This window comes from Carassius gibelio, chromosome B1 (assembly GCF_023724105.1).
Source record: "Carassius gibelio isolate Cgi1373 ecotype wild population from Czech Republic chromosome B1, carGib1.2-hapl.c, whole genome shotgun sequence".
NCBI classification, from domain to species: Eukaryota; Metazoa; Chordata; class Actinopteri; order Cypriniformes; family Cyprinidae; genus Carassius; species Carassius gibelio.
Window position 1 is genome coordinate 5721959 of NC_068396.1, and position 26147 is coordinate 5748105.

At 37.0% G+C, this 26147-nt stretch overlaps 1 protein-coding gene across 3 annotated transcripts in view; it reads right to left on the reverse strand.

Annotated features, from left to right (window-relative positions):
• nrp2a (neuropilin 2a) overlaps positions 1 to 26147 on the reverse strand; it is a 75227-nt gene that overhangs the window by 45206 nt on the left and 3874 nt on the right. For all 3 annotated transcript variants that reach the window (XM_052545523.1, XM_052545524.1, XM_052545525.1), the window contains exons 2-3: positions 20442 to 20619; positions 9252 to 9433 (exon numbers count right to left, since the gene is read on the reverse strand). In XM_052545523.1, the coding sequence (XP_052401483.1) occupies positions 9252 to 9433; positions 20442 to 20619 (360 nt within the window). The remainder of the gene's footprint in view (positions 1 to 9251; positions 9434 to 20441; positions 20620 to 26147) is intronic.

Consider the following 26147-nt stretch of genomic DNA (forward strand, 5'->3'; position numbering starts at 1 on the left):
CATTTGACACTATATACCATTTAATGAACAAATATATAATTATTATAATAAAGTACTATTCAGAAGTTTTGTGTCAGTACTTTTTTCCAGAATTTTTTGTACCATTAGGAAACTTTACTGTCAGTTTTGATCAATTTAATGCATCATTACTAAACAGAAGTATAATCCATATATATGTGTGGGTATATATATATATATATATATATATATATATATATATATATTCTATATTGCTGACCACACACTTTTGAATTGTAGTGTATACACTAGATAGTCCGTATGCATTGTGAAGAATTACATGCTTGAAGTGGAATTATAACATGTTTTTACAAAAATTATATATAAAAAAGGTAATAAACACAAATTAGTTAATAAAAATGTAAATAAAAGTCCAAATTGTCACATAAGAATTCATAATTCGATTAAAAGTTGAAATTGTGAGATACAAAGTCATCCAAGGTAAAGTTATTGATCTGTTTGTTTTCTCCTGGGTCGACAGCTAAGTAAATTTGTTGCTCAATTTTGACTGAAATCATTTTGCTTTGGAGGAAAATCTAAAACGACATCTGTCCTTTTGCTCTTCCATCCATTTCACTTCAATGCTATCTAGAGGAAAGCTATTTTTCTCCTATGGGTTTGGTTGCTTTAAGAAGAGGTAGTTAGAGCTGAAGGCTTTAAATGGGCCGTTTTATAGAAGAAGAGAAATCGAGACAGCGAGACAGACGGCACCTGATTTAAAGCAACTGTTAAAGTGGCAGTAAATTCCACTGGCCGAGCAGGATAGCCTCCAGACCGCTGCTCCACCACAGGTGGGGGCGGCACTGATGTAACCCAGACCGACAGAGACCTATGGACCTAATCGCTTCTGCTAGCGCTTTCCTTCAAGTGTGCACTCAGAAGGCGTCAGCAGCAGTGGGCCTGAAGGCTGCTCGGCGGGAAGTCTTCCGCAGTAACCGTGGCAACAGTGTAACAGTCATGTGACCGGGGCAGGAGGGGTTGTTGTGTTGCACATGCCACTGGGGGTAACAGTCTGGCGTGACTAAACTGGGGCAGAGAAACGGGGCGGCATAAGGGCTGGGGAGAAGATGAACGGGGTTAAGGGAAGCAATGGGTCTTGACAGACTCGTGAGGTCATACACAACCATGGGAGATAAAAGGTCAGAGGTTAAAACAACTTTGAAGCAAGACTCATACTTGAGATGAATGCATGAGCTCTTAAAGGGATAGTTCACTTAAAAATGAAAACTGTTATCTTAAACTCTCTCAAGTTGTTTGAAACCTGAATGACTTTATTTCTTCACCAGGATTTTCACAAATTTTTGTATTAATTTTGTATTAATTTTAATTCATTTAAATTTCCATTGTAGTTTGTAATTTTAGTGCTTTAACCTTATTTATTTTAGTACATTTATTTATTGATCAAATTTTAGTATACATTCAAATTAAATATTTAATTAGCATTTTATTTCATATACATTTATTTTTAATAAAAATATATATTCTTTTTTTGGCTTTATTTACTTTCTTTCTTTCTTTCTTTCTTTCTTTCTTTCTTTCTTTCTTTCTTTCTTTCTCTCTTTATTTATTTATTTATTTATTTATTTGTCTGTCCAATTAAAATTGATAAGATTCAGCATTATTGTGTAAGTTTTTAAAGTTTAGGTTTATCATTGAATATATTTTATTTTATTTCAGCTTTTTTAAATAACTATTTTTTTATATATATTCTTTGTTTTTAGTTTTACTTATAAGTTACAACATTGTATTATTGTCTATACCGTAAAAGTCTATGTGGTTCAGTGTAATTTTAGACCACACTGACTCTCATTAAATGGACATTTGGAATATTTAAATACTTTTCAAAATATCCTCTGTGTTCCTCAGAAGAAAAAAAGTCATATTTTGGTTTCTATTATCAAACGAAGCAGGAAATCCATTCGTATCGATGTGTCTGGAACATCACAGAGGCTTATTCCAAATATTATATTCCCACCTGATTTCCAGTTCTTTCAACACCCTCAAAACTCATTTTACTCATTCCTATTCTGCAAAAAAATTAATAAAAATGTATATATTGAAGTGTGTAACCCAGAGCATTAGCAAATAATACTATATATATATATATATATATATATATATTAGGGGTGTAACGATACGCGTATTCGTATTGAACCGTTCGGTACGACGCTTTCGGTTCGGTACGCGGTACGCATTATGTATACCGAACGGTTCGTTGGAGTAATTAATTATATTTGAAAAAAAAAAAAAGAGAGAGAGAGAAATATAATGATATGCGTTCAACAAGGTAGCCCAATAACCCAAACAACGTAACAGGCAACGCCCCTGACACTCCCGAAGAAGAAAAAAACACCATCTTATATGTTTATGTTAGGCTACTCAGCAGGCGCTCGCTCACTCAGTACACGCTGAAGGCTCGTTGCAAAATAGCCAATGCGTTTAACAGACTAGAAATGAGAAGATCCCCCAATAACCAACAGGTCTGGTGTTTGGGTGCACTTTGGATTCCCTTTAAGCTATAATGGTGATGGCAAGAGAGTGGTGGATAAAAAAACAACGGTATGTCGCATCTGCAGTGGGAATAAAAAAAAATAAAAAAAAACACCAGCGGGGATATATGCGTCAGTACTATCTGGGAAAAGACGAAAAAAAGGAGAAACATGCACGCAGCAAACTATCCCTGCAGCATTTAGAAACTATAGCTTACAGGGAATCCAACCCAAACACCAGACCTGTTGGTTATTTTAGGATCTTATATTTCTGGTCTGTTAAAGGCATTCGACATTTTGCAACGAGCCTTCAGCGCGTGCTGAGTGAGCGAGCGCCTTAGGGGCCGTTCACATATCGTGCCTAAAAACGCATGGAAAACGCTAAGCGCGTCTTTCTCCTCCTTTCCAAAGCGCTTGGGCAGAAGCGCTCATGAGGCGTCTGTCTTTGCTAAGCAACAATGACGTGCTCTCTCCATGAGACGCGGAAATTTCAGCGAAGGATAAATGGATTTGCAGCTCTAAAAATCGCTTGCAGTAGCTCTGCTACTAAATTTATTTCAAAATTGCAATCCATATACAACTATGATCAGCTGATCCTTCATCTTGGCTGAGCTCTCAACGTTGTTACGGGAAAGGATGAAGCTGATTGGTTAGTTCTTGTCACATGACCCGCGGTGCGCTTGCGGCATTCTGAAAAGTTGAGATGTTTTTACATTTTGCTGTATCTAAAACGTATCGAACCGAACCGAACCGTGACATCAGTGTATCGTATCGAACCGAACCGTGAATTTTGTGAACCGTTACACCCCTAATATATATATATATATATATATATATATATATATATATATATATATATATATATATATATATATATATATATATATATAGAACGAACAAACAATGTGCTGAAATTTTAAGAATGCAGATTCTGCAGGTGTCTGTGGAGATTCTGTTCAAGACCAAGTAAAGCATGAACTAATCCACTTGGAGCTGCAAATTGTAAACTTTTTGAAGGTGTCTTGTCAGCACTGTTCAACTTTGAAGGTTTCGAACATGTTGTTGCTCTAAGCCAAAAAAGCTGTAAAAGTCCAAAAAAACTACATCTAGGAGCGTTAGTAAGTCATAATGGCCCTAAGAGATTGTCTAACAGTGTGATAGCATGCCACCCAAGGGTCAGCCAGAGACCAGTGTGGGATTTCTGCATCAACATGAATGAGAGCTTGTTCTCTCTCCCAGTGTTAGATAACAGAACATGCATCGGAGGAAAGTGTTCACCAGAGATCATTATCTCTGTGACGCCTCTCCATATAAACAGATATAAACGCATAAAGACTCACCCACGCTAACACTTTCCCACAATTCTAGTGATTGGAGCAGTTGGTGTAAACAACAGATCCCTTAAAGATGAGCGGCTTTCCCCCCCACCCTCATTTTTGTTAGTCTTTATAACTTTCAAATCCTGTAGAGACAGACTTTCTGAACTACTTTGCCTCAAAACCTGGAATTTAAAAAAATAAACAACCATTATTCTGTGGCATAGGAAAAGACATCATTCAGTCATTTGTCTTTGGAGAGAAGCGTCTGAAAAACCTGAGGATCGCACGCACAAAGACTAATGCTGTCTTCATCTCCTCCTGGGATGTTCCTAATGAATTTGAAAATTATAATTATGACATTATGTGCGCTCAAGTGATTATGGTCGAAAAGAACATTGACAATTGATTTCATATTTTACTCCTTTGACAAAAACAGGAAGCTTTTTAGCACTAGACCAATAAGATATCAAAGAATGTGCATTAGGTGTGTATTAAATGCTTTATTTGTGTATTTTATCATTCTTGAGCTCTAGCCGAGAATTGTGTGAAGGTACAAAAAAAATGCATAAAATTGTGCAATAAATAAATAAAACTAGGTGGTCATCGGTACTGATCAAAAGTTATGATCATATTAAATGCCATAATACTTATATAATAATATAAAATGTACACTGAAGTATAAATATACATATAATAAATATATATATATATATATATATATATATATATATATATATATATATATATATATATATATATATATATATATATATATATATATATTTTAATTCAATATTTTATTTACTATTTAATTAATAAAAAATTATAATATTTAATTTAAAAAATGTGTATTTATATTTTATTTATATAAAGTCTGCATATAAGTCTATATAATAAACAAAATGCAAAAAAAATGCATTATTCAATTACATTATACATTTATTAAATATATTGATTATTCCAACATGACTAGAAGGCAGCATTAAGCACAAAAATGGCACATCCCCAACGACAAGTGATCAGAAAAGCATTTAAAAGTCAGATATCTCTGCTCTCCACTCCATCTCTGCTGCACCCACACATGGCTATATTAACATCCCAAAAGAGAAAAAGCATATCATGCCTTTATTAAAAGATGTTCTTGGGCTGTCTCTGGTTAGTGTAAAATGAGATTGTGGGCTTATCACGTGAGTCATACTACTAGAGTTAGCAACTGTATCTGTGGTAACAGTACCTGGGGGCAATGGTGATGATTTCAGCAATTACTGAGGTGAGGTGAAGGCCTAGAGATGGAATAACTCTGCTGTTTTTCCCATCAGCCACGATGAAGCCACGGCGCTTATGTTACCAAGCTAATCATCGCTGTTGCAAAACAACATTAATCGCTGCACTCCCACGAGTATGAGGCTAGTGCAATGTTCTTGAAGGAATGCTGTAGTGCTAGTTAATGGTGTTAGCCAAGACAAATATCACTATTACCACTGATTATACTTAGCTATGTCTAATCCCATAGACTTGTATAAGGGAGGGACCTGAGCCATATCTACAGACCACAATATCAGAGAGAATTAAGGATGGCCTCTTTTGACTCAAGTCTGTAAAATATACCTATAAACCACCCAAAAAATTGAATTAAAATTTAATATTATATTTATTTTAAAATTCAATATATATTAAATTAAATGTAATTATGCAGTTATAATAATAATAATAATAATAATAATAATAATAATAATAATAATAATACCTCAATTAAAATGTATTTTTTATTCATTTATTTGTAAAAACAAATAATTTTTTGTATTTTAGTTTGCTTATTTTTAACATTTTATATTTATTATTATTATTATTATTATTATTATTATTACTACTACTACTACTACTATTATTATTATTATCAATAGCAATAATAATATATTTGTTTCAAAATTATTATAAGATTATATTTAATGTTTAAACATGCCATTTGCTAATGTACTGTTCATAACTAATCATATGAGTGTCTGCATGTTTAATTCAGTTTAGAAAGTTTGCAATAATGTTTGGCATCCATGGTATGAAAATTATCACTGCGAGATGGGAAGAAACTCTCTCCCAGATCCAGCTATAATAAGCCTCTTTGAAATAGTATTTTCTGCTTAACTGGACCCTTCAGAAAGTTAATAAAGTGGGAGGTTGCAATTTAGGTTTAGCAATATATTTATCTTAGCTTTTTTACAAAAAATTTGAACTTATTACTGTTTTTGTTTTTTTTGCTTTCAAAGCAACATCTGGCAACACTCCATCACCAGTACTTAAACTGACTGTAATAAAATAAAAAAAAAAACACAGACAGGATACCACATTCGTTAAAGCAAACACTAATCATAGTATTATCTGTCAGAAATGGTATGAACGCTACCAAAAACTGAAGCTTTTAATATAAGTACACAGATCTAGAACAAGTAGGTTACAGAATGAATTAAATATGAATAAGTCTATGCTATTTCATTCAGCACAGTAAGCTTAGTTAAAATTTCATTGTGCTAAAAACAAGAGCACTAGACAAAGTTATCTTCTATATTTTAGCATTGAATATTAATGAAAACTATCACAGTGATATGTGTTGTCGCATGAATAATAAACAACTGATGAAATGATCCACCCCAACCTATAGTAAAGTAGCCTATTAACAGATGTTGATGCACTAAATATGGTATGATTTAACAATCATCATCCCTCATCCAAAACAGAGAAAACATCTTTCACAATTACAAACATCTACATGGCTCTTTTACAGTGCACAATTCCTAACCCCACCCCAGACCTCACTCTTTTTTAAACTTTGGCTACGGTCATGCTAGCAACTACCCAAAACACATTAGCAACTATCTATCAACCGCACAGCACAACTTTAGCATGGACAAATGGACCTAGCATTTTCAAACATATCAAAATAGTTTTCTGATGCTTTGCAAGTATTTACTTAGCTAGTACAGTAAAATCCCAACAGATGGCTCCAAATGTCTCCAAAGTCCAAGAACAAGTTGCCAATGCACTCCAAACTCTAATTCCCCAAGGACGAGAGATCAGAGTCCAATTAAGAGGGCATTCCTGGCATGCTGGCGGAGGGATAAAAAGAGTTCAGCGTCGCCCCTTCCTCGCCTTTCCTCTAAACTCAGAGGTGTTTATTTTCTTTTCTTCTCTCCCTTGATGTTTAATTGGTCTGGGAGTGTTTCGGAAACTTTGAGGGAACATTTAAGAATCAGCATGTCTGCTGGCCTTGCAGCAGGACGGAGGAGCCGCGACCTTCTGGAACCACGAGTTAAAGGTCGCAGGAGGTCGTTCTGCTAATGAGATTTACAGCGTAACAAGAGCGCCTCCAAAATCAACCTGAGCCACTCGTGACCCTCAAAAACCAGCCTGGTCCAATCAACCATCAATCAAAGGTTGAGGCCGAGTGAGAGCTCACACATAAACACCCCGACCACTGAGTAACGAAAGAAAATGTGTTGCTTGTCTCCACATCTGGAGAGACAAAAAAAATAAAAATCGTGCCAGGCGTTTCCTTAGAAATATTGCCTTGTTGAAAGGATAAACAGGATTCATTTGTTTTTTTAAATGCAGAATCCTAACATTTGCAGAAATTTTGTCAGCAGGACCCTCACAAGACATCGAGACCAAACACAACTGACACCGAAACCGTCAAAAAGCAGCATGTCACCATAGAATGTTCTCAAATGAGCTGTAAAGTTATTGCCAAACTTCAGAAGTACTAAAATAATAAATAAAAAATAATAAAATAAAAAAATTATATATTTGTATAAAAAGAATTTATATATATATATAGTGCCTAGCTAAAATATTCATACCCCTTAATTTTTTCCACATTTTATGTTGTTGCCTTCTGTTAAATTGCTTAAAATTACTTTTCCCCCAACATCATTCTACACTACATACACCATAATTCCATTGCATAAGTATTCAAACCCTTATCTGGGACAGCTGGAATTTAGCTCAGGAGCATTCACATTGCTTGCAGATGTCACTACACTTCAAGTGAAGTTAACCTATGGCAAATTCAATTCAGTTGAATGATTTGGAAAGGCACACATCTTAATAAAAGGTCTAACAGCTGAAAATGCATATCAGAGCAAAAACCAAGCTCTGAGGTCAAAATTACTGACTGTAGTGCTCAGAAACACGTTTGTGTCAAACCACACATTTAGGGAAGACTTCAGAAAAAAAAAAATCTGCTTCATTGAAGGTTTACAGAATCATGTAACCTTCATATTCTATAATGGAAGATGTCTGAAACAACCAGGACTCTTCCTGGAGCTGGCCTCCTGGCCAAACTGAGCAACCGATGGAGAAGGGCCTTGTCTAGACTGGTGAGCAAGGAGCTGATGGTCACTGTAGCTGAGCTCCATGATAATATATGCAGATGGGAAAACCCTACAGAAGGATAAAAACATCACTGCAACACTCCACTGATCTGGGCTATATGTCAGTGTGGCCAGACTCAATCTTCTCCTCAGTGAAGACCTCATGTGCTGGAAGCAGCCTCATGCTGTCGGGCTGTTTTACAGCAGCAGGGACTGAGGGACTTGTCAGTGTAGAAGAAAAGCTCAATGTATCAAAATATCAAGAGCCTTAATGAAAAACATCAGCAAAAGGTTTCCTTCCAACAGGACCATGACCCTAAACACACATCAAGAGTGGCTTATAGACAACTCTGTGGATGTCCTTGAGTGGCCAAGCCACAGCCACAGCCTGAGCTTGAACCCAGTCAAATATTTCTGGATGAACCTGAAAATGTGCATCTGCCCCCATCCAACCTGACAGAGCTTGAAGAGGTGACGAGGAGAGGCGAAGAATGGCAAATAATTGGCCAATGCTGATGTGAAGCATGTCACATCCTACCTCAAATAGACTTGAGGCTGTTAAGATGCTTCAGCTAAGTAATGAGCTAAGGGTATGAATACTTATGCAATATACTGATTTCAGTTTTTTATTTTTAATAAATGTACAAAGATGTGACAGTTCTGTTTTTGCTTTGTCATTATGATGTATGGAGTGTAGATTGATGATGGGGAAAAAGTCATTTAAAATAGTTTAACATAAGGCTGCAATATATATATCAAATTAGTAATTGCTAAATGTGGAATGGGAAAAGTGCCTTGTGTTGCTGAGTAGTGCAATTAAAATTAAAATGTTTTTTCTGTCAAGTAAAGGTGCATTGTGACGCGGTAATTATAATAGACGCAATCTACGTATAATAGTATCCCATCTTGACGTGGTATGAGAACGCCTGAGCACATGTGAAAGGACTTGAGGACAGGATTGGAATGCTTGAGCTTTTCATTGTCAGGAACTAAAATTTTCCTTGGAAAAAAATGATCTGTTTCCTTAACCACATGGCAGCAGCAGGATTGAGCTCACTCACCAGTCTTGTAGATCTCGTATCGCAGGGAGAAGCCGGCACCCTGGTGCGCGTAATCAGACACAAACTTGATGTGGATGACGGGACCCGAGGAAATTATGGCAGGAGGAGCAATGTTACTGCAGTGCCTTCCCAGCAGGTCCGCGGACTCAGAATTCCCATCTCGGATCTCTATGAAGTCATACCTAGAAGCAAAAAAACAGTACATGCATAAAAGCTATTTTTGGATTCATTTTTTTTTGGGCATACTTCTTTGGCCAAAAAAGCCAAAGTCTGCAACAGGATTATTATACATAAAACTAAAATCTACATTTAAAAAAAATACATATGAGACCATTAAAAAATAAAATAAACATTACATAAAATAAAATACTTAAAAATATATATTTTTTTCAGATAGTTAAAAAGACATTATTTCATTAGTTAAACTAATAAAATAAGCTAAAATTAAATTAAATTAAATAAGATACATAGATACTTCTCCTAAATTATTTACACCAGATAAAGCCAATATTTAAACATAACTAAGGTCTCCATTAAGTCTCCCAAGCAATAAAAGAGAAACCTTTGAGCAATAAAAAATATCCTCTGGGAAGGACAGACATTAAGAATGCAAGGAAATGCAATGCATTATCTTCTGCAGCAATGAGTAACTGTGAAGGAATTGCTAGGAGTTGCTCTAATTTGAGCTGGGGTGACCTTTGACCCTCAGTGGACTGCTGCCTTATCACAACATACACACATTTTTTCATGTCACTTCAGAGACAGACTGAAGGAGCTGAGACAATGACCACCTGTCCGGCAAAAATAATCCCTTAATGTGGGTTGCCCTCTTTTGCCAAAACACTTCACACACAATGTCTAAATGAGGCAAAAGACTCTCAAAAATCCAGCCGGTTGTCTGCATGAGTGCTTCCTTATTATAAATCTGGCCATAGAGAGGCATGAGTCAGACTTCTTCTCACACCTCAGGAATGCTTGCCCTATTTAACCCCTAAACAAGAACAAGATCCCTGTAAACATACGCCATCATTTCCAACCTAACAGCCCTGGAGCACAACATGCCGACCAGACTTCTCTGTACTGACAAAATGAAAAGATGTGCCTTTAAAACTTAATAACTACAATGTAGGAGGCAAATAAGTCAAAATGTTCATAATTTAGTTTTAACTTAGTGTTAAACTCTTAAAAATAAATATGAATATCATTTCAGAAGATGTTTCATAGCCTAATGCCAGCTAGATTCATTAAATGATTCTTTTGAAGCAATTCTATTAAATGATTCAGTTAAACTGATTCACAAAGCATTTTTTTAACTGGACTGTAAGGAATGACTTTGTTTAGGAGTAAAAATGTGCAATGGCAATGATAATAATTAACATTATTAATAAATATTATTAGTAATACTGGGAACAAATATTTAAATTATTATGTTAATATATTATTCAAAATAATAACCAACACATAATTTGACACTAATCAAACAAAAATGGATACAGTGGTTTTATAGCATATTAAACATAAAATTGCACTGGGACTTATATATAGGCCATAAACGTATTTTATTTTATTTTAATTTATTTATTTATTTATTTATTTATTTATTTATTTATTTATTTATTTATTTATTTATTTATTATTAATTGTATTTTTTTTTTTTTTATTGTTGTGTAAAGTGTGTAATCTATGAAAAGACAGACAATTTAAGTGGCAAAAGATGCCCTTCAGTGCATCAAAGAATAAAAATTGTTGTTTCTGTCAGCTGTCTGTCACCATATAAAAAAATCTGTGAATTAAGTTCATTGAAACCCCTGAATGAAATGATTCAGTAAATGAATTAAACTTCAAAATGTTACTTGTGATTCTCTTATTCTTTAGAAATCCATCACTGTTCTTGTTCTTTAAAGTAGCCAAAAACCAAAACACTGATCTGAAAAATCTATAATGAAACATCAGAACTTTTACAGTCTCCAAAAAATCGTACAGAAACTCATGAACACATTGATGTCAATGAATGTATCTGCACTTTCCCTACTAACCAGAATTGAATGAAGACATGATGTTTTGCCTTTTTTAACTTTTCCTTCCCAGCTGACTCTAAATTATCACTGGTTGAGTCGCATAACTGCTGGCTCCACGTCAGTCAGGGAGCGTGTATGTGAAAACCTGACACGGCCCCGGGCCCCTCAGAATGACATAAAGAGGCAGGTGTCTCTGACTCTGCATTGCTCTGGACCCCCCTGACCGACCGCACACTTGGAGACTTCAGGTACAGAGGTGTATATTTAGACTACACAGACATTCACAAACAAACTTTCATATCCAAACTTTCAAATCCTTCTAATGCATAAGACTTCTAATGAATCATTTCAACTTTGAGAACAACCCTAGGCCCTAGGCAAAACAGTAAAAAAAAATCTGATATCTGATATCAATCATTTTCAGGATTTCGAAATTATTATTAATACAAATATTACTATAAAACAAATTCTATATTATTAGGAAAATTAATTACCGTATTTAATTTTACATTAAACAAATACTTTTCATTTAGAGAAAACTCCCTGACTAAGAGAATTTTTATGAAAATGCCATCTCAATATTTTCAGACATTTGATGATATTAGTCATATAAATATTATGAAAAGGTTTTTGAAATTTGAGGGGGATGATTTTTAATTTTTTCCACATTTTTTTAGTGAATGAACACAAGAAAGAATATTTCACTATTTATATTTATATTGACTATTTATATCCACCAGCATTAGAAGCAACATGCTGTATTTGTACTGAAATATTTACATTCAGTGGTTTTAAATTAATTGAAACTGAACTGAACTGATTTGCATCAATGAATTGAACTTCTTCTACAGAATTTTCAATCATAGACATTATTTGGGGGGGAAATGCCTAACTTAGTGGCTTAATCAAAATCATCATGGTATTCAAAATGTATTCAATATATTCAGGGACAGTTTTATTCTTAAAGTTATAGGTAAAACCACATACACACAAACACTCATTCACTTTCTTTCTGTGTCCATCTCACCTCAAACACTAGAAAAGCTGGGATGAAGGCTTGTAAACTGTGTGCAAGTGTAATTAGGTTGTAATTGATTTTGTAGGGGCTCTTGGCTCCTGGATTAGCAGTGACAAGTGAGTGTGTCAAATGTGGATATTGACCGTCTCTAGACGCCTCCACTTGGCTCTATATGAGCATTTCGTGATGTGTTTGAAAGTGGAAACAAACCAGGATGCCCATTGATCATCAGAAATGCCCGGATCACTTATTTACCTGAAAAAAAGTACTTGTATCAATTTCACAGCACTTGTGACTGCACGCAAGAAGCCTTTTCTCATTATCACAGCAATATAACATCATTTTATAGGCGTTAAGCTCAAATTGTTTACCGCGGTGCAATAGAGCTGCGATTATACATGCTAATTATGCACGATTCAGTGGTTATTCAGGTGCTACAGGCGGTGATGAAAACTCCCCAGACAGCGGTATGTTTGTAAGTGTGAGCGGGGAAGAGAGGCTTGACATAAGGAGGGCAAAGGCCCCGTGTCCCTGTCTCATGTTCAGACTTGTCTTCCTCTCCGATCTCACTTTCCGTCTCCTCTCCCCTCCAGCCTCTTCACTGCTAATTGCTTTTCACACCTACGGTGTTTTTCAAGCATTTTATTCGGGCCTACACAGTCCCCCGAGGTGTCACTTGCTGCCCTAAAGAGCAGTTTGTCTGGAGAGAGGCGCTGACAGACAGATACACAGGGGTACGGATGCTACTAACCATGTTTGTTTGTGCATATACAGTAATACAGCATGTTTGTTTCTTGGTTCTAATGAAAAGAGATGTGCTGTAGTGACACTGGGCATAACATAAGCCTGGACACTATTAATCTCTGAACCGTCTGAAACTGACTACCTGCACAATAAACAGCACTTCAGCACTTAAGACCCTCTGGCTTGCTACAAATCACTGCTGAATCTTATATTTGGCTCAGGAGCCCATATGGACATATTGTAAATTACAGTGGATGCATGAAAATATTAATATCAGGCATTGTGGAAACTGCTATAATAATGTGTTCTTCTATGCACCTTATAGCACCTTAAAAATAACTAATGGTAGCCTGGTGCGATATACAAGGGGTAATTATCGATACCATGATATATATTTTAAAGTACTGTACTATGGTACTGCCATATTATGTAATCACTGAATGATGCTACTGATAAAATTCTTTATAAATTGACTTTTTTTAAATATTTAATTTGTGTATAATTAAAATTTATTTGATTTTTTTTTAGTAACATTGCCAGATTCAACCCGGGACGAGCGCTGTGTGAACAAAAGCCAAATCTAATTCCGCGTCGAAGTGATGACGTGTGTTATCGCGCGACTCTTTTACCTGCTGATTTGAAGGAAGATCAACGTTCGCGACTAAAAAATATGTGCAAATTGTAATGAAGCAGAGATCAGTTAGTTCCTCACTTTCCGCGCTGACGCAGAGATCGTTTGCTTGCTTCAGTGAAAGTATAACGTGCCTAGCGTTGTCGACTCGTACATTACACATCATGCCCTGATGTCACGTGTCGTCAAGGGATCTTTACGGGTTGTGTGTGAAAGCACGCACATATCCCGGGTAATCACTGGCAGTGTGAAAGTGCAAAATTTAGCGACCCGGGAACACTTGCCGGAACACTTTACCCCTGTATTTGGCGGAATGGCAGTGTGAAAGGGGCTTATGAAACACCTGAGTACAGGAACTGAAACTGATTTCAACAAGCCATTTCACATCTGACCAAAGTGTAGCTTCTTTGCTGATTCCCTGCAACAAAACTTAGCTGGAACCAAACAGCTATTATAGTCAGCATAGCATATCTTTATTATCCTATGTCTGAGGCTCTATTTTTCTTAAACTCAGCTCAATGGCTTTTTCAGAATATAATTTTGTCTGACACACAATCACATTGGCTTTTTCAATATCGAATAACACAATGGCCGCTCATTTGAATTCTGTCATGCTTTTAGGCCAGCAGCCGCAGGACGTGCTCCAGGATGGCTCATCAACCGGCCAAGACACTAAAATTGAAATTAAATAATGCTGCGAGTCTGCATGGAGTCTGTATGGAAAGCCGCACGCTCGGCCCCCGGGGGGGCAGCCTAATAAGCTATAAGTGCCTGTGAAATATTAAATAGATGCTGGGGAGGGTTCCCAAGGGGGAGGGAGGGTTGCCATCTTCAATCCGGTCGGGAAACAAATAGCATGGCTGTCCGATACAGCACTGACATTTACAGATGACTGGGGTAGACCGCAAGAGCCTGAGGCTTTCATAAACAACACTAAAACTGGCTTTAAAGCAACATTTGTGACATTTTTTTCCAAAACTCACACCTTTAGGAAAATAAAATGTTCTGTCCTTCTGAGACTCAGTAAGTTCCCATCAAAATGTGACGTCTCCCAATTCCCATTATGTTGCCATTGAAAGCCTTAGGCTTTATCAGAATGCATTAGGCCCTTTTTTTCCATTAAGGATATTAAAACTTTTTTTGGGGGGAAATTGGCTTCTCGGGGTAAAGAGAGACTTCTTTAAATCTTTGAATTCCCAAATGTGTCACTTTATACTGCTCCAGATTGATTGCATTTTTTCTTTTTTTTTTGAGCTATCAATATCTTGATACACTCTGGGGTTGCTGATATATTTCCAATGCCCTAAAAACATCAATGAAACTGCTGTGTCCTAAAAAAAAACATTGCTGACCTATTTGAATAATTATGAAATCATCAAGCTACTAAGACAAGTCTTTGCTAACTTTAATGTATACATATATACCTTTGATATCCAGAAAATTGATTAACTTTGGCCAGTTAGTGGACAAAGGAATAATTTCTGTACTTACCATTAATCCTGACGAACATACAGCTGCATTTCGAAAACTAATCTGTGGCTTGAACTGAACTGATATGCAGTCAAAAGCTTTGCATAGGACTTGTACAACAACTTCCAATAATAACCATAGGAGCTGGAAACAATTTAGAATGTTCATTGAGCAATTACTGATCTAAGAATAGCCATTACAACTGTTCATTGTAAGTGTGGTATTTTTATTTATGTGATGCTCATTTTGTGCACATGACCCCAGTGGCTTTTGCTCCACTGCTCTGTGACCTTCTTGACCATGACCTCACTCTTCTGAACGTGGTGGGTGCATTGATTCTACGTTAAGGGCAAAGGACATACATTGATCCCCTTCCCTGAGGAAAAGTGGAAATAGGGTGATATCATGCTCGCAGTTTAGAAACGCTGATGCTGCTCAATAGCTTAGCACCTCAACATCTGCAGATAGCACTGCATAGTAAATGTGAGAACTTTCATCACTTGAGTAGAGCGCAGACTCCCTTGAGTGATGCAGATTTCATCACACACATCTATCTCAGTCTTACCAGTAATTCTTCTAGATTTCCTCCTCAGCCCAAACAACTGTCTCTCTGTCAGTATTTTATGTCTGAGAGGTGATTCTCAATCAGATCGGGTTTCAACTTAAGCTCTTCCACTGCAGTACAACATTTAGATCCTTCTACAACAATTTACTTCCTCCTCTGCATGCATTACATGAACTCAGTATTTAGCATTCAGAAGGAACTTGCTGTTTGCATAATGTGTTAGGGTGAGAAAATAATGGGGATCTATTTGGAGAATGACAATGAGGCAAACTGGGTGGAGACCTGAAGGAATGGACTGAAAAAAAATTACTTCATATAAGAAAGACGGGTGGGTGGATGGTCATTTTCAGCACAAAATAAGAGGTGAAAATAGGAAAGAATGAAATAAAACCAATTTTTCACATGGATAGACAGACAGACAGACAGACAGACAGACAGACAGACAGACAGACAGACAGATAGACAGATAGATAGATAGATAGATAGTGTGTACATAAGATAGAGATCACTTCTCACCTCTCCGCCCTTCTTCTTTCATCTCAAAGGAGAAGAGTACCACATTAAAGATATGGCCAGATATTTCATTTGCCATTTTTATTGCAGCTATCTCAGATCTATCTACTCACAGCCCTCCAGGTAAAAGCCATATGGGTTTGCTCCTGGAATAAAAATTCCCTGCTGAAAGTGCCTCTTGAATAATGTCACTGATACCACACCTACAGTATCCTAACTACATCATGGGAGCCACAAGATGCTTTTTAGATGCACATTAGTTAGTATGGTTTAGGGCACAAGAAGCTGCTTTGACCTTGTCTAGAGTAAATTGTGCAAGCTAAGCGAAACCAAGGCAGTTCCTCTGAGTAACAGAGACTACGAGCCAGCACTCATAAGCACAAGGTGAATTTAAATGTGCTTGCTAGTGTGTGTAAGTGTTTGCCATCTAAAAGTCGGAGCCAGGCCTTTCAATCATACCTCGCTTAAATGTGCTGACGATGACTCATTGTATATATAGCAAAATACAGATGGAGGAGACGGATGCTTGAAGTGGACCATTAGAAAGATACCAGTTTATGAAGCACAGTAGTGTAAAGCATCTGACACCTCTTGCAATTTGTCATCACACATTTCTTTCCACTTTCCTTTCCCTTATTCAGACTGAGACAGAGTAATGAGGGTTAAGTATGAGTGTGGTAAATGGACAGTGTGTGTTTTCTGGTATCATAATCTTGCAAGCCACAACTACAAAAGCCCTTACAGCTCAATTTCAGCCCACTACTGAACTGACGGCATATAAACAGCAACATTAATTCCCTGGTGATGTTGAATATCAGCCTCAGATGGACAATGAGAAATTGTACCTTTAGAAGGACAACAGCTTGTCACTGGGAAAGAACCCATAGAAGGACATCATTGTACCCATTTACCCCTAATGTTCATAATAGTACCTCAAGGGTTCATATTATACTACTCTAAGATACTGATATGCACCCTTTATGCATAGATAAGTATTGCCCCAGTGAAAAGCTGTGCATCTAAAGGTACAATTATTGCCCATTGTTTTGGATATTTTGTGGTGCACACAGCAAACAAAAAAGAGAGCTTTCCCAAAATGGCAATCTCTAATCTGATGGGCTGGTTTTACTCAATATCCACTATGGCAAGATGCACAGCTTTATATCAGTTTGTCAGGAAACCAGACCATTACAATGAGACTTCCAAGGAATTATGTACTTTATGCACCAAAGTTTGGGACTTTCTTGGCACTGAATCTTTGAATCTGTTTCAAGAGCTTTGTTTCAGACACTTGCAAGTTGCAAACATATTCCTGAGCACACCTGATCATTTTCATTACACCAGACTACTAAGGTATAAAGGGGCAACCTCACTGACAGTGATTAAATTGCTGAAAGGTAGACAAGTAGCTGTACTGTTGAGTGTCGTATCAACAGTTCTACTCCACCATCATCGAATCCATCCTCTGCACTTCAGTAACTGTCTGGTTCAGCTCAGCTTCTAAATCTGACCTCAGAAGACTACAGAGGGTAGTCCGGACTGCTGAGCGAATCATCGGTTCAACTCTCCCATCTATTCAAGAACTGTACTTATCCAGAGTGAGAAAAAGGGCTGTCAAAATCACTTTGGAACCCAGCACACTCCCTCTTTGAACTGTTGCCATCTGGTCGACGCTACAGAGCACTGAGCACTAGAACGACCAGACACAGGACCAGTTTCTTCCCTCAGGCAATCCATCTTATGAACAGCTGATAATAACGGCGAACACACTACACTTTATATTTATATACACACTTTATTTATCTAACACACATACTTAGTATACACTTAAATTTTGCACATAATATATATGTACATACATAACTGCATTTTGTAATATACCTGCCTACAATTGTCCTTTGTATATTGTCATTCACTATCTACTTATTTGTATTTTTTATTCTTTTATTATGTGTTTTATGTTCTGTCGCTGTCATTCTGTTGTACTGCAAGGCTGTCCATTCCTACTCCTGGAGAGGCACCTTAGCGCCAACCCTAATTAAACAAACCTAAGCTAACTAATCAAGGAGACTTCCAGGTAGGTGTGTTGGAACTAAACTCTGCAGAAAAGTAGCCCTCCAAGCACAGGACTGGACACCCCTGGTTTATGTAACTAACTATTCATTCACACACTCTCAAGCAACCACCTTTACATTTTCCCCTGAACTGAGAGACCTGACATTTTAGCCTGTTTTGGAGTCCAATTGGGAATGTCTTTCAAGGTAATATCTTTCTGAAACCTCTGTACACTCTATCTCATTTAGGAATCCTAATCTGAACAACAAATACAGCCAGAGCTGTCCAACCTGATGAAGCCACCCAAGCAGGAAAAGAGCTGGAACATTTGTACACAGCAAATCCAGAATGTTCATTTGGGGAGAGAGGGGCATTAACCTGAGCTGTATCAGCAAAAGACATCAGCCACTGAGGTGTGTATTTTTGGTGTCTGCCCTTCTCTTTATCTCTACCACTTTCTCCCAATGTCTCTTCCTAGACTGTTTGGATAAAACCTCCAAATGTACCACAAATCAGAAAGAAGCGAATATCTTGCTCTTTTACATAAACATATGAGGACTTGACACATGGCCTAATTTAAATGATACCCATATATTCATAGCTGGTTGTTTTTTAGGGGAATCCAACAGATGTAACTGAGACACACCCTTCCCTGTTTCTGTCATGCACATGGGCAGCCCGTGGGGAAGCCACAGCGGGTTTAAACCACTCATAAAAAAAGTGCTTAAAAACAGCATCAATTTCACACCAGCAGGGACAATACAGCCCCGAGGATGACAGATAGTAATTTCAGACAGTAAAAACCCAGACAGTAATTTTGACTAATGCATCCAAAGTACAAGAACATTTGTCATTCGCCGAGAGAGTCTTAATGGAAAATTCAGTCATGATTATTTTAATTCTCATGTCTTTTCAAACATGTGGGTGAGTATTCTCCTTTTGATTCCCCCGGAAGAAAGAAAGTCATACAGATTTGGTGAGAAAATGATAACAAAATATAAATTTTTGTGTGAATTATCCCTTTAACATTGTACACCTTGTACAGGTTTTTCATGACTTTGGGGAATAGATCACCACATTGCACACTCTACTCAACTTTGTTTTATTGCTATCAGTCGCTGCTCCTATTAAAAAGTGTTAATTCTCCTTTAGAGGTCTACACCCCATTAAAAATTCAAAACCTGTTATTCCCTTTGATAATTTGTTGACGAACAGAACATCTTTTGCCATCTGTACAAATGTTAGAAGAGTCTTAAACAATTACCTTCTAGGCCAAGGATGTCTTATCCTGCTCCTGAATGGCCAAGGTCTTGTAGAGTTTAGCTCCAACTTGCCCCAACACACTTTTCTATAAGTTTCTAGTCTTGATTAACTAGTTCAAGTTTGATTGATTAGAACTGGATCTCAACTTTGCAGGATAGTGACCCGCCAGGAGCAGGTCTTGACACACTTGTTTTAGGATATCCCAAGTCTCATTGCTATATGAGACAAGGGCATCTTTGGTCTTGGAGAACTGACGTTTGATTATAAATGGAGCTAAGCTTTTCAGGATAGTGGCCCTCCAGTACCGGAGTTGCCAATCCCTGTTCTATAAGGTAAAATAATCAGTCACACTGGTAGAACCGATCTACTGGTCATTGTAATTTAAGTCAGACTCTGAGAAGTGGGAGCCTATGGATGAACGTAATTAATTTTACAGCTGAGGGGAAAGAGTTCCACAAAAAGCTTTCTAGACGACCCCCTTTCCCAGTGACAGCTGCACTGCATCCCTGCGTAAGCCCTTTAGGCTCGCTCTAAACCCTATTATATCTCTCTTAACTTCACCCTCAACGTTATTCCTCTCTTCACATAGTTCCACATCTCTGGGGTTGCTTTTTCTCCCAAATCTTCCATACCACTATCTCTTTCTCACACATCCTCTCTACCCCTTCCCCCTGACTCACATCTTTCTCTCTCATCCGATAAATTATGTGTATTCGACGTCTTCCTCTTTCACACCCTCTTTTCCCTTATCTTCCACTTTCGCCTCATCAACAATTCCACACACAAGGAAGGGTTTGTAAATGCTTCAATGGAGGTAAATTAATTGCACGCACATGCTTATCATTCCATAGGACTAGTACTTAATTTCCCCCTTTATCCAGCTAATTTCCTTTATTCCAGACTTTCTTCTCACCTGCAATCCAGTCGTTCCAGCTCAAAGTGGGGGTTGAAGTTTAGCACGATGCGCTGAGAGGGTTCGGGTGCGCTGATTACCCACTGGCAGCTCTGATGAGGTGGGTATTCAAGAGGGTATCCTGGAGATGTGATATAACCAGCATTACTGGCATCCAGCTGGCCTCCGCATGCCTCAACTAAAACAAAAGGGAGATAGACAAATAGAAAGAAAGTGAGATGAGGTAGAGTGCTAGATAAGTTAGTTATTAGCCACATAATTAATGTTAATTTGGTCAAGCAGTGCGGTGTTGAATTAAATACATAAATCTCAAGAGCAACCAAATCCCGGTAACACTTTAGAATAAGGTTCCATTAGTTAATGTTAGTTAATGTATTAATTAACATGAACAAACAATGAATAATAAATTTATTACTGTATTTATTCATCTTCGTTAATGTTAGTTAATGAAAATACACTTATTCATTGTTAGTTCATGGTAATTCACAGTGCATTAACTAATGTTAACAAGCACAACTTTTGATTTAAATAATGCATTAGTAAATGTTGAAATTAACATGAACTAAGACTTATAAATGCTTTAGAAGGATTGTTCTTGCTTAGTTCATGTTAACGAAAGTAGTTAACTAACATTAACTAATGGAACCTTATTCTAAAGTGTTACCCAAATCCCTGAGCGAGCACTTCATGGCTACCAGGAATACTTATCAAGTTGTCTAAACACACAAGGGACAAAAGCAATGCTATATGAAGCTAAAAACCATCATTAAATAAACATAAGCCCTATTGTGTTCATAATACAAGTGTCTGCAAGTAATTGGTGCATGTTGAATGATGTCACAGAGGCCTCTTGAAAATACACCTCATTATAGAAGTTGCTTGGGGAAAATGGTTGGGAATGCTGACTTAAAGCTAAAATAGCATTTCCCTAATGGCATTGCTGTCTGGATACTGTATTTCTACAGTGAATAATAAAGCTTTTAATTTGACAATTCTGTGACATGACGCCCACATTTTCAATTACCTTATGTTCTTTTAAGTTATCCCACAATGTTAATGTAGAAGTCTGGAAGCATTCAAAATATTTCCGATGCTCTCTACAAGATAAAATAATCCACCACAGCTAACTCTGAGACAGGAAGTGACACGAAGGTCTCTTCTCTGGAGGTGCTAAAGGTCACCCCCAGAGCTGCAATGGGATCCAGCATAACAAAGCCTTTCTTCTACCACCTCACCCAATGTGGTTTCTCTGTTATCTTCACCAAACATTCCTTCCACATGCTAGCGTTCATGCTAACATGCGCAACAGCACTTTTTCATGCCGCCCTCACACATAGAGGATATCACTCTGGTCATTATTATTCTAAATGGAGCTAAGATTAGGAGACAGAAATACTTTCTAGTCTTTCACCATGACAACCGTGCAGTGAGGGGTTTTTAACCGCATACCAGTCAAACGACAATTGAGGAATTAACAGATGGGTCGTTCCTGCTATGCAGCACATTTTCATGTCACCTTCACAGAATATTTAAATCATAAATTGCATAAATGGAAATCAAATACTTTTGTTTTCTTTTATCAGAACTATCATCACAATTATATTTATTGAAAATCAGTTCATTAAGAATGAAATATAATGAATTTAAATGTATTAAAGGGAAAGAAATTAAATTATGTCATTAATTCCTCACCCTCGTGTCATTCAAAAACCTTTTTTCATCTTCAGAAGACAAATTAAGATAGTATTTATGAAATCGGAGAGCTTCCTGACCCTCTATAGACAGCAATGAGTGTGTTTAATTGTAATTTTATGAAGCTTCGAGTATACATTTGAAGAGAAGAAATTGTTGAATCAAGTCTTTATTTTTGTTTTCTTTGTGCACAAAACATATTCTTGTTGCTTTAGAAAATTACAGTTAAACCACTAATATCACATGAACTATTTTAACAATATCCTTACTGCCTTTCTGGGCCTTGAATGTGTCAGTTGCATTGCTGTCAATGCAGGCCCAGAAAGCTCTCAGATTTCATGAAAAATATCTTAATTTGTGTTTCGAAGATGAACTAATGTCTTATGTGTTTGGAATGACATTAGGGTGAATTTTCATTTTTGAGTGAACTATCCCTTAAATATTCAGCATGTTTGTTGGAGATATTGTTTGAACTGGTCATCATTTTATAGGTTTTTCCCCATGTCCTTGATGCACTTTATTTCCTGTCAGTCTTTTGTAAAAACCCTTAACTAACAAACACCATTTCCGGAATGACATAATCCCTTAGGAAGTAGCAAGAAATAGCAACTAAACATTAAACTCTTAAACTTTCATCCTGTTTTAAACAACATTCAAAGATATATATCAAAATAAGCTTTATGCCATCCTCAGGTAATCTATCGATCACTCCCTCATTTAGCAGTGACTAACTTTAGCTCTTCAATTCAGTCCTGGCCATTTTGTGCAACTAAATAATCGCATTAAACTGAATAAAGCTGAAGTGTCTGAGCTTGACCTGTGCATATTTTATAAAACAGAAGCATATTCATTTTAAAAGGTTACTGAGTTAAAAAGGTACTACATGAAAGGAATGAATCAGACATTGAGAGCATGGGTACACATGATTACTGTCATCAACCTCATGAGAAGCAAGCCTGAAGATGACATTTTCTGTATGATAAAAATGTAAACCTCCACAAAAGGTGAGTGGAACTGGCTAACACGCTTATGTTTAGCAGGATACATCACAGCACATGTCGGAAAGGGAAACTGGGAATAGTGCAGGTTCAGAGAAGAAGAGGGTGGTTTGACTGACAGTTCTGGGTCTGATGTTGGCTTCTGCAAATGCATAGATAAACACGGCTGTCTAGCTAGTGTTAGGAAAAACGCTCCTCTTTCTGACAGAACAAACTTCATGACTACTTTGCCCTTATCCGATATGCTCCTAATGTATAGCAGAATCTATACCAGCGGGCATATTTCTAACATTGGACGAGTTTATACGATCATAACCCCTATAAGAACAGATGGAGTCTCTTATATTTAAGCAATACAGGAATAGCAATGCAGCCAGGGAGAATCAAAACAAAAATGAGACACAAAGAGTTTCAAACCCAAATGCACAACTCCAGAATTTTCTGAAAACTTGTGAAATTGCCCTTCAAAAGCAAGCTGCAGGGCATCCTAAAACCACGTTAAAGATCTTCAGCGCTATGCATCGGTGTGGTGGAAAATCTTGAGACGAGGAGTTGTGTATCGCCTGGAGCCAAGACTCCCATCCGTGCCAGTCATAAGAGCCGGAATAAAAGGTATAAAGATGGTTGGGGTTTCTTTCAAGTGGTAACATTTCCACTGCTATTATGTCTTTTTAAAAGGTACACTTAAAACGAGGTGGCATTTCAGTCAACAACCAAATCTTGCCAACTACATCCTCTGAAGAGGAAAAGCTAGCCAGTAAAATGTGAGTGACACACAATGAGTATGTAATACTGTATATATGTATACACTATCTATCTATCTATCTATCTATCTATCTATCTATCTATCTATCTATCTATCTTTTTATGCATGTGTCCATCTGTCTAAATTAAGCTAGCACAGCGAAAACCATTAAAAAAAAGCATTTTTTATTTTTATTTTTTGCATTACATTGAGTATTTTTACACTCATCATGAAAATAATGTCAAATTGCAAAACAAAAGTCCTAAAAAAATGTATTTCCTTCTTCCCTATTTTCACCTCTTATTTTGTGCATGAAAGTTCCCTTGCAGCCCTCCTCCCATGACTTCCTCACCTCATCTTGGTATTATTACCCAATATATTACAGGAACACAAAAGGACAGAAAGATAGCAATCATTCTAGCATTTTCATTCTGTGTGCATGTATTCTCTGGCTGTGTCTATCGCTCTATTGTGTGTTTTCAGGGAAGAGGGTCTTGAGGATAAATCCATGAGGGGGGATTTTGCGAGCTTTGCACTTTTTTAGACAGATCTGTCCTTTCATGTAGAGAGACAGAAGGGGAGAGCGGCTACAGACAGCCTCGAGAAGAGATTTCAGACCTGGTTGCTGGAATGAACAAAGAATAAAAATAATGTTTGTGTAACTTTAAATGGCTTGTTCATCCCAGAATAAAATATTTACTGACCCTTATGTAATTTCAAATTCACATTTTTCTTTTTTTGAAATGAGAAAGATGAAAAACAAATATGACCATAAACCTCCATGAAAGCTGCATAAACATGGTCCATATGTGTTCCTCATCTTTTCTGTGAGGAACAGACTGAATGTCATCGAGCTGTGAGTGGATCACTGGTTCCGTGAGTCTGTGTGAACCAAATCAACCAATTCTCTCAAAAGATTTGGTAGCTAAATTCATATTTAGTTCATACTGCACATCCCTGGCTCTTCGCACAAGTAGCCATGTCCAGCTAGCAAATAAATCATTCTTTTAAATCAGATCTTTTCAATTAATCTAGTTTACAAAACCAGTCTATAAAGAATTGTTCACAGATCAGACCGGTTTACCTCCCAGGTTGGACTCAGTGATCCGGTTGCAGTGGTTACGGATCACCGGAGGGAAAGATTGGCAGCAAACAAAGACTCATATTTCTCTCTGAAAGTCTAACATGTTTAGAACAACATAAAAGGTGAGGAAATAATGACATATTTTAATGTTTTTGTCTTATCCCATAATAACCTTAGGTTATGGTAGTTGAATTTAAAGACTAAACGAGTCAAAATGTCAAAAAACAAAAGGGGATCTAAAATGCACAGCCCTCTAAAAAACGAGTCACTCTGTGTGTGTATGTTTTGAGTGTGCACCCAGATGTTCTGTGTTCCCCTCTGCTGGTATTAATTTCTATTAATGGAATCATCGCTGTGCTGAGCTGTCACTGTGGCGATAAGTTGCATCCATGTAGAGAGACCATGATATATCTCCATCACTCTCACCCGCTCTTTTTCTCTCTGTTTCTCTCTTCATCCTTCCATTCGCACCTTAATTAAAAAGTGCTGTCACCCGCGGTGTGGAAATCAGCACCGATCCATTCATCCTTACCAAAGCTTTCTCACTCACTCACTCTTTCTCATTCTCTCTTTCTCACGAGCCTCACTACAAACTAAGCACTCACCAAAAGAGTTCACTAGTCGTCCATATGAAATTAATTTCATTTTATTCCTCTTACAAAGCTTCAGGAGACATGAACTATGGTGCACAAATCATTTTTTCCATACAGGTTTGTTAAAACATGAGGTTGAGCAAATTTTCAGAATTTTAAGTTGAATTATCCCTTTAAAAAAACATTGGATTTATTTCCATGACTGAAATGTCTTAGTTTTGCTTTTTGGGAAGGGTTCTACGCCTTTAAATTTCTTTATAGAAGGGCTACCAAACTTCACAAACAGCACTGTTAGAGCATTATAAATCACAACATTATCAACTGGGTCACAACTAAGTGGTATAAAAATGGTACAAGACGTCATGCATTAATAGTAATCACATTTATTAAACCAACTTAAGGTTGTTTCTAAGACATAAAGAACAAATGATTTATTAGCATGGAATTCAAATGCTCTATGTTCACAGGTGTCCATGCATCAGCTATTTTCCAAAAACTCAAAAACGCAGTTCATCCAATCAGATTTGAGAGATTATATAATGCACTTCAGTCACCAATTCCCAGTGTACATCTGATCGTGCATCATGCATTTTA